At 38.0% G+C, this 12,480-nt stretch overlaps 1 protein-coding gene across 1 annotated transcript in view; it reads left to right on the forward strand.

Moving 5' to 3' along the window:
- AGMAT (agmatinase) overlaps positions 1-11,774 on the forward strand; it is a 394,532-nt gene extending 382,758 nt beyond the window's left edge. Inside the window, exon 7 of the mRNA XM_044061769.1 lies at positions 10,624-11,774. Coding sequence (XP_043917704.1) covers positions 10,624-10,697 — 74 coding nt within the window. The 3' untranslated portion in view covers positions 10,698-11,774. The remainder of the gene's footprint in view (positions 1-10,623) is intronic.
- Positions 11,775-12,480: the final 706 nt, after the last annotated feature.

The following is a 12,480-nucleotide window of genomic DNA, read 5'->3' on the forward strand; positions in this document are numbered from 1 at the left end:
CATGTTAGCCACAATGAGGTTAGACTTTGTTGTTGGCTAATTTGCATGTCTCTGAATTACATTTACTACTGTTTCATGCAGATCATTGGTGATCCACGTCCCAATAGGAATCTGCTACACATGTAGGCATTTTCCCATCACTCTCCCACACACACAAGTACATAAACAAGAACACATGCGCGCACACACAGCACAGTCCCAGTACCTGTCTCTTACCTGTTTACTCTCCCATGGCTCCCCCCACCCCTGATCACCATAATACTCTAAGTGCCATAATGGCGCTGCCTTGGTGGTTAATGAATCTCCCCATCTCCCTACCCCTGTACTGCTGTCGGTATTGTTACAGTTCTTCCAATTAGAGTAACCCTTGGTGTGTAGTGTCCCTCCACCGCCGAGTCCCTGTAGTGCTGTGAGTGTCGTGTGGTCCTCCTCACCTCCCAATCCCAATAGTGAAGTCAGTGCTGTTAAGGTACTTAAGTATTTTCCAGTCTTGGTGTCTAGTGGTTAATCTCCATCTCCATCCCCGATCCCTGTACCATGGTCATGGAAGGTAGTTGAACACGGTCTTTTGGCCATGTTCAGTACCCTGACGTGGTGGGAATGACCATACTGATATACATGACCAAGTGATTTCTTGACTGTCTGTGTGTAGATGCCTTCCTGGTGGCAGTTCTACGGGAGAGAGCACATGGCTAATTAGCATATGCCTCTCCCTTCCCTGGACTGCCTTATTAGCATTCAGCATGGCCGTGAAGCCAGCTGTACACAGTGCTGTGCATCGTCATGCTAAAGCACCATGTTAGAGTGGTTCCTGAATCGGGGAAAAGGTACTACGTGTGTACATGGAAGTATTCAATTTGCTGTAGCTTTATGAATCTCAGTCTCTGTCTTGTAGTGAAATTCCCTTTATTCACACAACCTCACAATGTCTGGACTGACTCCATGCTCCAGAGGAAGTACAGCAACAGGTCCCCTGATAACCAGGTTATTCTTGTTATTATTAATGTAGCACACTTTTTCATATCACTTTCTTTACATGTCATTTATATTCATTCACTGTTTTTACTAAAACTACATATTTATCTTGATACTTTAAATGCCATTTGTATTTGTTCTTCCACTTTTCTTCATTCTTCCATTGATGCTGTATTTCTTTTAGCTTCTCGTTTATATTTCATATCTTATTATGCAATATAGCTTCTCATATTCTATTTCATAGCCCACATGCATATATTTTAATTCATATTTATAGTATTAATATAATACATTTTACTTCCATAATAACTAAAAAAAATCATGTTCTTGATTTTCCCAACATTACACTCTTTTGCAATATAAAAATATATGCTCAGTTATCTCCATCTGCCCTTCATGTTTTCTTTTTTTTCTAAGACGCATTTCACCTTTCAGTAGTATTTTTGTGGGCCACTCAGCATATTCCCATGTTATCTCTCTAAATATTTATTCTTATAATAGTTTATATTTTAAGCATTTCTAGCATATATTCATCTTAATACACTATACTATTCTTTTATAATATAATTATACAGTTATTGCAGTTTCCATAAGTCTTCTAGAGTTACTTTCAACTTTGTCTGTGTCTGTCATAGATGGTTACTAGACATGTTTTCAAGGAGACCTTTAAGGGGCCTAGTCCATGTTTCAGTTGTGTCAGAGCACTGTCATGTTAAGCGACTTGCCAAGATTCACAACATGGAAGTGGAGACTGACAGCATCAAACCCTCAACTACTGGAAGCAACTCATTTGCAGCTCACATTCTTAATCTTCTGCACTAACTACCAGACTATTGTTTTTCCTTATGACCACTGAAGGACTGCAACCTACAATTTTCTGATCTAAAGTAAGGCTTTTGTCATACCAGTAAACATTTACTCTGTTACCTGATACACAGTTTTGTATCAGTCCAGCATATTTTTCATGGAGTATGTTTTTCAAAAATGTCATTAATAATGTAACATGGAAAACCACTAGATTAGCCATTTCAATCCACCCTTTTTCCTGTTGTGTATGTAATATATCTCTTTTCATGAGACAGAGTCTGCTCTCTAGATAGTTTTAAATAAGTTTTTATGTGATATATGCCATCTGCCTGACTGTTTTTTTTATGTATATTTTTTTCCTTCATTGGTTTTGCTCCTTTATTGTTTTATTTTACTTTTGGAGCATGGCTGAAGGTGGCATTCAAGAACTTGATTATACACCCCATTTGAACCAAGCTGCTATGTTTAATGGATGATTAGATCGGGTTTTGGGTCTAGTGGAGAACCCTTTACTAAAAATGGACTTTAACAGCATTGAGGTACCGTCTGAATCAGACATGGTTGAGTCTGTTGACTTTAATCCTCTGTTTCGGACAATAGAGAACAATTTATATCGCCTGAAAGAATTCAGTGGCAGAGATTACACATGGAAGCGTGAGTGAAGCATAAAGTCATTCTGAGAGGGTTATGGGTATGTAAAATGCCTACTTATGGCAATACTTACCCAGATTTGCTGAGAGATTGGCAAACTTTCAATCTGGAAATGAGTTTTGGCTATATCCCTTTATTGCTCAAGTTTTTGTCACCTATTGCGTTAGCCATGCGTGAAGAAATTTTGAGTGACACTGATGAGCTTAAAACCTTAGCTGGTTCATCTGCGTACAGCTGTAAGCTAGATGGATTATTCCCTGACATTGGCCTGTATGAGAAACGCCTCCTAAAGGCTAAGAAGAGGAAGCTGGTTAGAGATGTGAATGATTTTCAGCATGGCCGTATTTTTTTCCTGGTCTGACAACAAGGAAAGGCAAAGGGATCATTCACAAGCTGTGAATCATGCCTCTACTGCTACCAGTTTATCTCCTATATCTGAGGACATGAGGGGCAATTTGGTAGTGGGGGACACTCCACTTTTAGATGATGTGTCCACTACTCTAGAAGTACCACTACGACCAGTATTGAGAAAGTTTCTACTGATGCACTTATAGTTTCAGGAGCTGCTTCCACGAGTGCCACCAATACTTTAAATATGGTGGAACTGCTAGTGGGTGGCAATAGTCTCACCTCATCCAGTCAACCTTTTTTACAGCTCTGGCTTCCAGAGGCTGTACAACAGTTTTTAATCTCTCTAGTCACACTTTAACATGCGAACAACATGAGGTACTTTGTTTAGGTCTTTCCTTTATTCCTGCTGGCAGTTCCCAGGTACATGATGTTATTACTGATTTAAACTCGTTTATACGGAATATCTCCCTCAGGTTACAGTTTGGGAACACTAATGTTCCTGTTACAACCCTCAGGAAGCTGAGTCTATATGCACCTGCAAATCCTCCTTTAGTGCAGGCCTTTTACAAATTATGTGAGGATGACATATATGCATACTTTAATCAGAGGCATGGTATACGTAAGGTATGGTAATAACTTGAACTCACAACAGTTTTGTGCTCCCTGTGAACTAATGACATTTGACGATATTTGTGTTCATCCCGCAGATAAAGGAGGGGGTGATTCTTCTCATTATATAACTAATATGCATATTTTGCTAGATGATCCTGATACTTATGAGAAGGTAGATAAGTCACAAATTTCAGCTTTAACCGATGAAGTATGTATGCATCTTGAAGAACTTTTGTTAGAAGGTGTTACTGATGTAAACCTCTTTGACTATTTTATGGTTATACATCCTGTTACTCTCCTTGTTTATGGGCTTCCAAATGTTCATAAGCACCCTACTGACCCTCCGATGCATCCTATCATATCTGGGAGGGGTTGGGTGACCGAACCTCTGTCCAGGTTTGTCGAGAAATGCCTTCGTCCTATGGTAGATAGAACTCCTATATTTTGAGTGATACAAAGCATTTTTTGAGCTCTTTGTTTGATTGGTATGATACCTTTGAAGGTGAAGTTGATGATCTGTTTCTTGTGACAATGGATGTGGTCTCTTTGTTTACATGCATTTCTAATACCAATGGTATAGAGAACATACATATGTACTTGAGCAGGCACTCATGTTTTGACACTAATTCTATCTATCTTATCTGTGCTTTATTGGAAGTCATTCTTAACAATAATGCCTTTTTGTTTATGGGTGATGCATATATTCAACGAACTGGCGTAGCTATGGGCACCATGTGTGCAAATAGCTACGCCAATCTAGTTTTAGCTGAATGGGAGTCAGAGTTTGTTTTTAGTAACAAAAATGTGTTTCTTGAAAAGGTTCTATACTATGGTCGTTTTATTGACTATGTGTTTTTTTTTGTTGGGCAGGCACTTCGGATTTGTTGTCTGATTTTATAGGCTATTTGAATGCTACCACTGCCTATCTGAAGTTTACGTATGATTTCTCTGATTCTGATATTGCTTTCTTAAATGTGAGGGTGCTTAAATCAGCTGGTGGTCTGAATACATCCCTATTTAAGAAATCTTGTAAGAAGAACAATATGTTACATGCACGCAGTATGCATTCAGCAAATGTTAAAAGTAATGTAGTTAAAAGCCAGTTCTTTAGATCAGCACGTCCTCATACTAAATCTAGTGACATGTATAATTCTTTTAGTTTATTGACCAAAGAGTTTATGGAAAGGGGCTATAACTAAACAGAGGTATCCTTAGCACAGCATGAAATCTTTTAGGAGTACAAGGACAAGACCCTTTTTCACAAAAGATCAGATGAATCTATGTGTACTGATACTCAAGCAGACAACACTCTGAGGATGTGCCTGACTTACTCCAATGATGTTAGATCGATTTGTGATATAATAAGGAGACACTGGCATGTTTTTGGAGTAGATCAGCAGTGTAAGACTGCTCTGGGTACGCAGCCTTTTTTCTCATTTAGGAATAGTAAAGCTTTGAAGGACAGGCTGTGCTATAAGAAACTGACTTCTGAAACTGTGCATTCTTATAATGCTAATAAACGTGGGACATTTCCCTGTAAGAGGTGTAGCATGTGTAAGTTTATCAAAACTGACAACCAGTTTTTTCATCCTGATACTTCCCGCATGTTTTATTTTAATAGACATGCTGACCGTGGTTCCTCTTATCTTTTATACTTGGCTGTGTGTGATGCCTGACAATCATTTTATGTTGACAAGACTAATCGGTGCCTCAGAGATCGTATTAGGGAACACCTTTACTGTGTTAATAAACATGATGACAAAAATGCTTTATCAAAACATGTAATGCAGGAAGGGACTGAACAATGTTTTAAGTTTATGGTGCTTGAACTTGATCATGTTAGCCCTAAAGGGGGCGATATTAGGACTCATACTGAGTGCACTGAGATTAAATGGATGATTATTTTACAGGCCACTAGGCAAAGGATTGAATGATTTTATACCTGTAAAACCTGTGTCACATGGCCTAAGGTAAGGCCTTAAATGCTTTGTTTGTTTTAATGCCATAGATTTGATGAAGCATCTAGTTTTGATGCGAAAGTGCTCATCTTTTATCTTATTTTTAGTTTTGTTTTTGTATTAAAAGTTTTTGTGATAATATATGCCTTTTGCCTGACCATTTATTTCATTTTATATAAATTAAAAAATATTTGCATTACTTTTACCTCATATTCATACATTTTTAACCCTCAGTTCTCCCAAAAACAAGCCCACAAGGTGATATTTAAGGCCAGGACACTACTTATGTGGGGCCAGACAAGCATACCACACAGGCTTACTCAGTAGCCATCTCAAAAGAGGCTTCTTGATGGATGAATGGAGGACAGCAATCTTTCCCTAGCACAAAGGTTGGGCTTCAACAGACCCAGGTATTTATAGACCCATAAACCTGACCAGCTTCATCTGTAAGGCTATGGAAAGGATCAGTGTGAGATTAATAAATAAGGATATAGGTAACCTACAGACTGTCTACCCAAGTCATTTCAGATTTGTCAAGGGTAGATCTTGCCTACTTAACACGGTGACAGCTGTAGCAATGGATGACAAATTAGTACACACCACAAATCTAGGCCTCACAAAGATATTTGACACCATCCCACACTCTGGTATTGTAGACAGTCTTCCAAGCTAAAAGTTAATCCCTATGTATCTTGGGTAGCAAAATGGCTGACAGATATAACCTGAAAGTAAGGGCAAATGGCTTTACCTCCTTCCAAAAGACTTGTCACTAGTGGTGTGCCCCAGGTTTCAGTCCTTAGACAGATCCTCTTTTGCATTTACTTCTTGGAGGTCAAAGCTAATGTTAAGAGTTTGTGGCTGACCAGTTTGCATATGATTGCAAACTTTGTATCATCCTAAACTCAACAGTGGACAACATGGTACTCCAAGAGGGCTTGACCTAAACTAATATCTGGTATAAAAACCATGGGCTGAAGCTGAATGTCAAGAAATGTAGAATTGTTTCCTTCAGCAACATGACTCCCTTTCTATCACACAGACAACACTGTAACTATCACATTGACAAAACATCCCTGAAAATTGATCCTGTAGTCAAGGATCTGTGAATTCTTGTTGACAACAAATTGTTGTGAGATCGCAATATATTTACTATTGTAAGGAAGTCCTTTTAATTTGCTCAGTTTATATCTAAAGGTTTGGCATCCAGGTCCATGAATGTAATCAGTCAACTCAACTTAATATTCATTTGGCCAGTCATTGTGCCTGAATGCTGTAATTAAATCAAAAGGTGCTTTAACAAAGTATTAGTTTAAGGGTGTGCACTTGTACGTTTTTTATTTTTTATATTTTTTCCCCTAACAATTTTTTTTTCAATTGAATTGTACAGGTTACAGGTCACATTAAAGGAGGGAAAAGTTTTGAAATGATTTATTGTGGTTTCATTTTTTTTATATCACAGAAATCTGGCACTTTAACAGGGGTGTGTACACTTTTTATATCCACTGTATACATGACACATTTTTTCTGTTTAATTTTCTGTTCCATATTGTCCATGTGTACAACAAGCAACAAATTGTTCAGTGAACAATCTTATTTTGGTTTCACTACAAAACCCTGAGTAAAAAAATGCCAAAGCATTGGTGAGCACTAATCTCCAAAACACTAGATGGATGAATAATCAAACTATAAGTGATTTTGCAGGGGCATAAGCCTATCTGCAGCACCTGCACCTCTTAAACTTGTATATTTACTGACTTCATAAACAGAGGAGTTCCTGGTAGTGATTTCCAGTGGTAAACAGTCAGTGTTGTTTTGATTCTCGGCATCTTGTGATGCTGAGCACATAATTATCTGGGAATGTGAATTTGGTAACCTGTAGAGAACCCCTTATTGTATGCCTTGTTCCAGTTATCTTCTTTTTACCCAACATAACCATTTACTATTGGTCTACAGTTTGAAGCCTTACAAACATCTCTTCACCGCCATGCAAACTTATTTTCTACATTATACTCATGCAAAATGTTCCATTACATATAATGTTCAATATTATCAAAGCTTAACTCACAGCAGTTGTCATGGTTACACCCCTATTTTATCTCTGGCAAGTTGTTATAGTTACTCCCTGTTTTTATCTCTGGCAAGTTTCTGCTGCCTCTTTTATTATTAGTATATTTTGTATAGCTTTTTCTTCTCCTACTGCACCTGTTTCTTCCTTGTTCACCCTGTTTAGTTCTTCATTTAATTTGTTACTTCTTATTCTCATCATAATCTGCAATTCACAGTTCATTAATACTATTGGCCTCCAACTCTGTGTTTTCCTCTCCTTTTCTTTACCAGCACATCATTACAATGCACTTGTATAACTCTTCCTTGCTAACCATCCAGCCACAACCCCTGATTTCCATTTTTGCCCATGATCACTTCAATAGTGACAGTCAAGCCAATGTTAAACCCCCAGGTGGTTAGCATTTTTACACCTTTATTATCCTGTTCATTTAGTGCTTCATTTACTTCCTTTAGTTGCTAGTGCTGTAAATGTCTATAATATTGATATTCTGTCATTTACATCTGGCATGCTTTCAATGCCTACCTTGTCGAACAGTTTCTACTTCTTTTATAATTACCTCTTTATTAGTATTATTTTTAATGTTTCCGTTTTCTACCATCAGTCATACTTCCTGTTTCTGTAACTTCTCTAAGTACCATCTGCAAGCTGAATTATCATTAACTTATTTTCTTCCTGATTAACCGATGCTTCTATTGCCTTCTTACCCTTTATATGTTGCTGACATTACCACAATACCATTTTTTTATCGTATGCATTTCTTGCTGTCGTTTTAAGAAATGCTTTGTGTAATTTTCTTCTAGTTCTTCATTATATTCTGTTACATGCCTTAAATGCTACTTCTGTGTCAGTCTTCTTTCTTGCATATTAAAATTTTCCATTAGTTTTCTCTTTAACCTCTATTCCACACACACACACACACACATATATATATATATATATATATATATATATATATATATATATATATATATATATATATATATATGGGTCTACTTCAAAGTATGGAATTACCACTTCATCGATACGACATTGCTGAAACTGCAGAATATCGAACACCTGGAACATCGAAAAATTTCCATGGAAAAAGAACCATTTGGCCACCATGGTGAACTTTGCCCTTTCCCCACTGTAGTGTAATCTCGGAGTTGGTATATTTAGTTGGGTGGGTTTGATTTGCTTCTCTCTTTTTTTTTTTTGTTTTACATCTGAAGAAGCAGTTTGACTGTGAAAGTGCTCATGTACTGTTAATAAAAGGAAGATTTTTGTGATTCTGGATCCTTCAGCCTTTTCTTGGTCTGTTTATCTTTTTTTTTTTTTTTGTTATATTGGGTTAGTGGATGCACTAGTTTCCTACACATATTTGATCTGTGTTTAAAATCTTGATGCTGTATTTGTCTCTGCATGACACGAGCCCCTCTGACCTCACGTTGTTGGCCAGATCTTATAGCATACTTGAGGCATTGTGCTCACCCACCATGCTGCTGTTAGTGGTTCCTGACTTGTGATTTAAAATAAACAAGCTCTGCACCTTAGAAATCTACCATGTCATTGGTTAAAGAGGTGTTCCACAATGGCCTGTTTTAAAAGCTCATGACATCATAACTTTAAGACTTAAGCACTTTGATAAATTTGAATTTGATACTGAGCTTTACCTGTTCTTCTCTCAGGCATGTATGTTAACCTTAAAACAGTCTGGGCACCACCTTTGATTGAAAGAGGAGTAATCAGTTAATAATTAACCTGAGTAAAATGGAGACTATTCACACATATTTAGGTCCTGTACAGTTGCATACCTTTTGTAGTCCGTGGTGGTGGTGCTGCGGTAGCGTCGCCTCACAGCAAGACGTTGTCCCGTTCGATTCTCAGTTAGAGCGTCTTCTGTGCGGAGACATGCGTGAATGGGCGTACCTTCATTGAAGGTTGTGCGTCAGGGACGGCAACTCGGCACATAAAAATCAACTGTCAATCATTAGCGGACCGAAGTTCCGCTGTGGCGACCCCTAACCGGGAAAAGCCAAAAGAAACAACAACAGTTGCATACCTTTTCCCTGTTTTCTTTGGATTGGAATTTGTGTCTAAAATGTGTACTCAAGACATTGGTTTTGGTGACCTACAGGTATTTAAGGGCCACATATCAGTCACGTGTAAGCCATTTTTTAATCTTAACAGAAGTAAATCCAGCCAGTCAGCCACGGTAGTTGCTGTATAAAATCATGGATTTTACTCAAAGAAGGAAACTGTGTTTAAAAGATGGTTTGTTTGTAACAGTCTTTAGATCTGATGAAGCGCCTGCTTAGAAAGGCGTGAAAGCACTTATCTGTGTTTTAGCCTCGCTTTTATGATTTGATTTTCCTTCTTTGAGTAAAATCCATGATTTTATACAGCAACTGCCACGGCTGACTGGTTGGATTTACTTCTGTTTTTACCTTTTTATATTTAACCAGTCTTGATCTGAGTCTACAATGATTTTTTTTCTCTGCATTTTTTAATCTTCTCAGGAATATCAGTCAGATAATGTATTTGATTCCTGTAAAGCCTGTTAAGTCTGTGCATGACTTTATCTCACTCTCATTGTGTCTGGATTACTCCAGGGCCCTTTAGCCTAGGCGTGGCACAAGTGACCACAGTAGAGTTCAGCTGGCATAGCTTTCTCTGTCCATATCACATCATGCTAGGCAGACTATTCTGGTTTCATATGGCATATAGCTCTCAATGTAAAGCTCTGATGATAACTTACCAGTGCTGTGTTGTTTGCATTGCTTATACATAAAGTAGTTGCTAGTTAACTATCTTTTGCTTTATCCTCTTTGACAGATGAGGGTTTCTAGTGATATAGATTTAATTAGGAATATTTGTACTAAATTTCTTTTACTTTTCAAACTGCTGATGTGTGGAATTTACTTGCCTGTGAAGATGAGAGCCAGAAGTCCTAGCTTTGCAGTATATTATTCAGATCGGTGTATTTTAAATTTTCAAGCAAAATGTCCATATTTCTGTATTGTGATTATCTCATTAGTTGACTGGCTTTTAAAATGTATTTATGTACACTAAGCTTGAATACAGGCTTATTGGACAAAATTAACTGAACTGTTTATAAAGTATAAGTAAATGTTTTGCATTATTTCAGTACTAAATGAACTGTGTGGTTTCATAGTAAAACATGGAATGATTATGCATCACTTTTTTGTCTTTTTTTTCCAGGAAACACTGCACTGACTGCTGCCAACCTGTTATTTGAAATGCTGTGTGTTCTGCCTAAAGTGAAATTCTTGTAATGAATTAGACACCAGATTCAACTGCTGTGCATCTCTTTTAGAAACTGTAATAATTGGTACATCACCACAGCAGTGCAGTATGTCCGTCTACTAATCAGTATTAACTGCTCTGAAGCTCAGAGTCGAACATGCAGCACTGTTGAAAATAAATCCCAGTGATTCATCAGAAAAGTTGACTAAATTCTTTATACAAGGTTGACACTGTGACATAAAAGGATGAAGCCATGACTTCAGCTCAAGGGTCACTAACTGAATCGGGGTTGGAGAAGCCCACTGAAATGGGAGGAATGAGAAGATGCATGCCTGTTTGCTGTCCTTAACAAGGGGGATGTTAGACATGCCAGGTACATCTGTTTTTACAGTGGTTCCTGGAGACTGGGATTTGTCTGCATTAATGAGCAGAAGGAGTGGGAAAAGCAGTTAGGAGTTTGCCATCACAGAGGTGGAGGTGACCTCCTAGCACTGCCTATGTACACACACATGAAGCCTTCTGTAGCATTCAAGGGCAGAGTTTAGAGCATAACTTAAAGTACCCTTTGAGTAGCATTAGTGTCACTGCACCAGGGACTGTCATCTCCTCTGCATCTCCCAGAACCCATACTCACTGCTACAGGTCAGCTGGTGTCCTCTTTTCCCAGGGGGAGGGTGTTGTAAACCACATTACAGAGAACCAAAATGGAGGGGCACTGGTTGGCAGCTAGCAGTCCCTCTGCCACAGGCCAAAAATAATGATGATTATGATAAATTCTTTATGCACTTACATATCTCTGCAGAAAGTGAGAAACCAGACTTTTATGGCATACTCTCAGGCCTATTATATCAATGCCTTGTAAACTTCTTTTAATGGGAGGCACCTGACATTTTACAGAAACATCAATTTGATGGCAGATATGGAACACTTCTTCCCTTTTCTGCGCATTACACTATTTTCTAAATAAACTATAGGTACTACTTAGAGACCTGGTCGTGAATTTTGTGCTAACCTTTATTTTTCAGTGATGTTTGTCCATAAAATTCCTGTTTAATGTTTCAGTTCTTGTTTTATAGCTTCATTTTTAATAAAAAGTAGTGCTTGTTCTTCTGCAGTTTCTCTTCTGGTTGAAAAATGCATTTTAAGATACTTATTGTACAACTTAATATTAAAGTCATCATAATTACTCCTACAACTTATCCTAAAGCTTACAGTGTTGAGAAGTTTTAACACTATAAAATATCTACATTAACCTAACAAAACTTTTATGTAATAAAATAATAAGGAAATCATTTTAATAAGTTGAGTGAAACATTTTTTTTAAGTTTATAGAGCATGACTGTTACCTAAGAAGCTCACAGTGTATATGGTACCATAGATACTACCGCAGTATCAGAAGTGAGTACCTGAGTTTACACATGTGTGTTAATAAGTACGTGGTATGGGCCACACAGTGCTGCACTGCTGCTTCACATCACCCATTTGATTTTCAGTGGGGGTGCCTTCTGTACAGATCTGCACATTGTTGGAGTAACCTATTGCTCATGTAGGTAGTGGCACCTCCACCTAAGTCACACTTCCAGACACACAAGTACACAAACAAAAACACACACACCACCGTCCCAATAGCTGTCCCTCATCTGTTTGTCCTCCCATAGTTTCCCCTTCCCCCATAATAGTTGAAATGGCATAACGGCTTGTGTCTAGTATGCCTTAGTGGCTAGTGTATCCCCCACCCCCGATCCCCATACAGCTGCTGATGGTGCTGTTACGGCACTTTCAGTTCATAGGTGATTACTAGGCTAATGGCAC

The sequence above is a fragment of the Protopterus annectens genome, chromosome 2.part0 (genome assembly GCF_019279795.1).
Source record: "Protopterus annectens isolate FY-2018-M chromosome 2.part0, PAN1.0, whole genome shotgun sequence".
Classification (NCBI taxonomy): Eukaryota; Metazoa; Chordata; order Ceratodontiformes; family Protopteridae; genus Protopterus; species Protopterus annectens.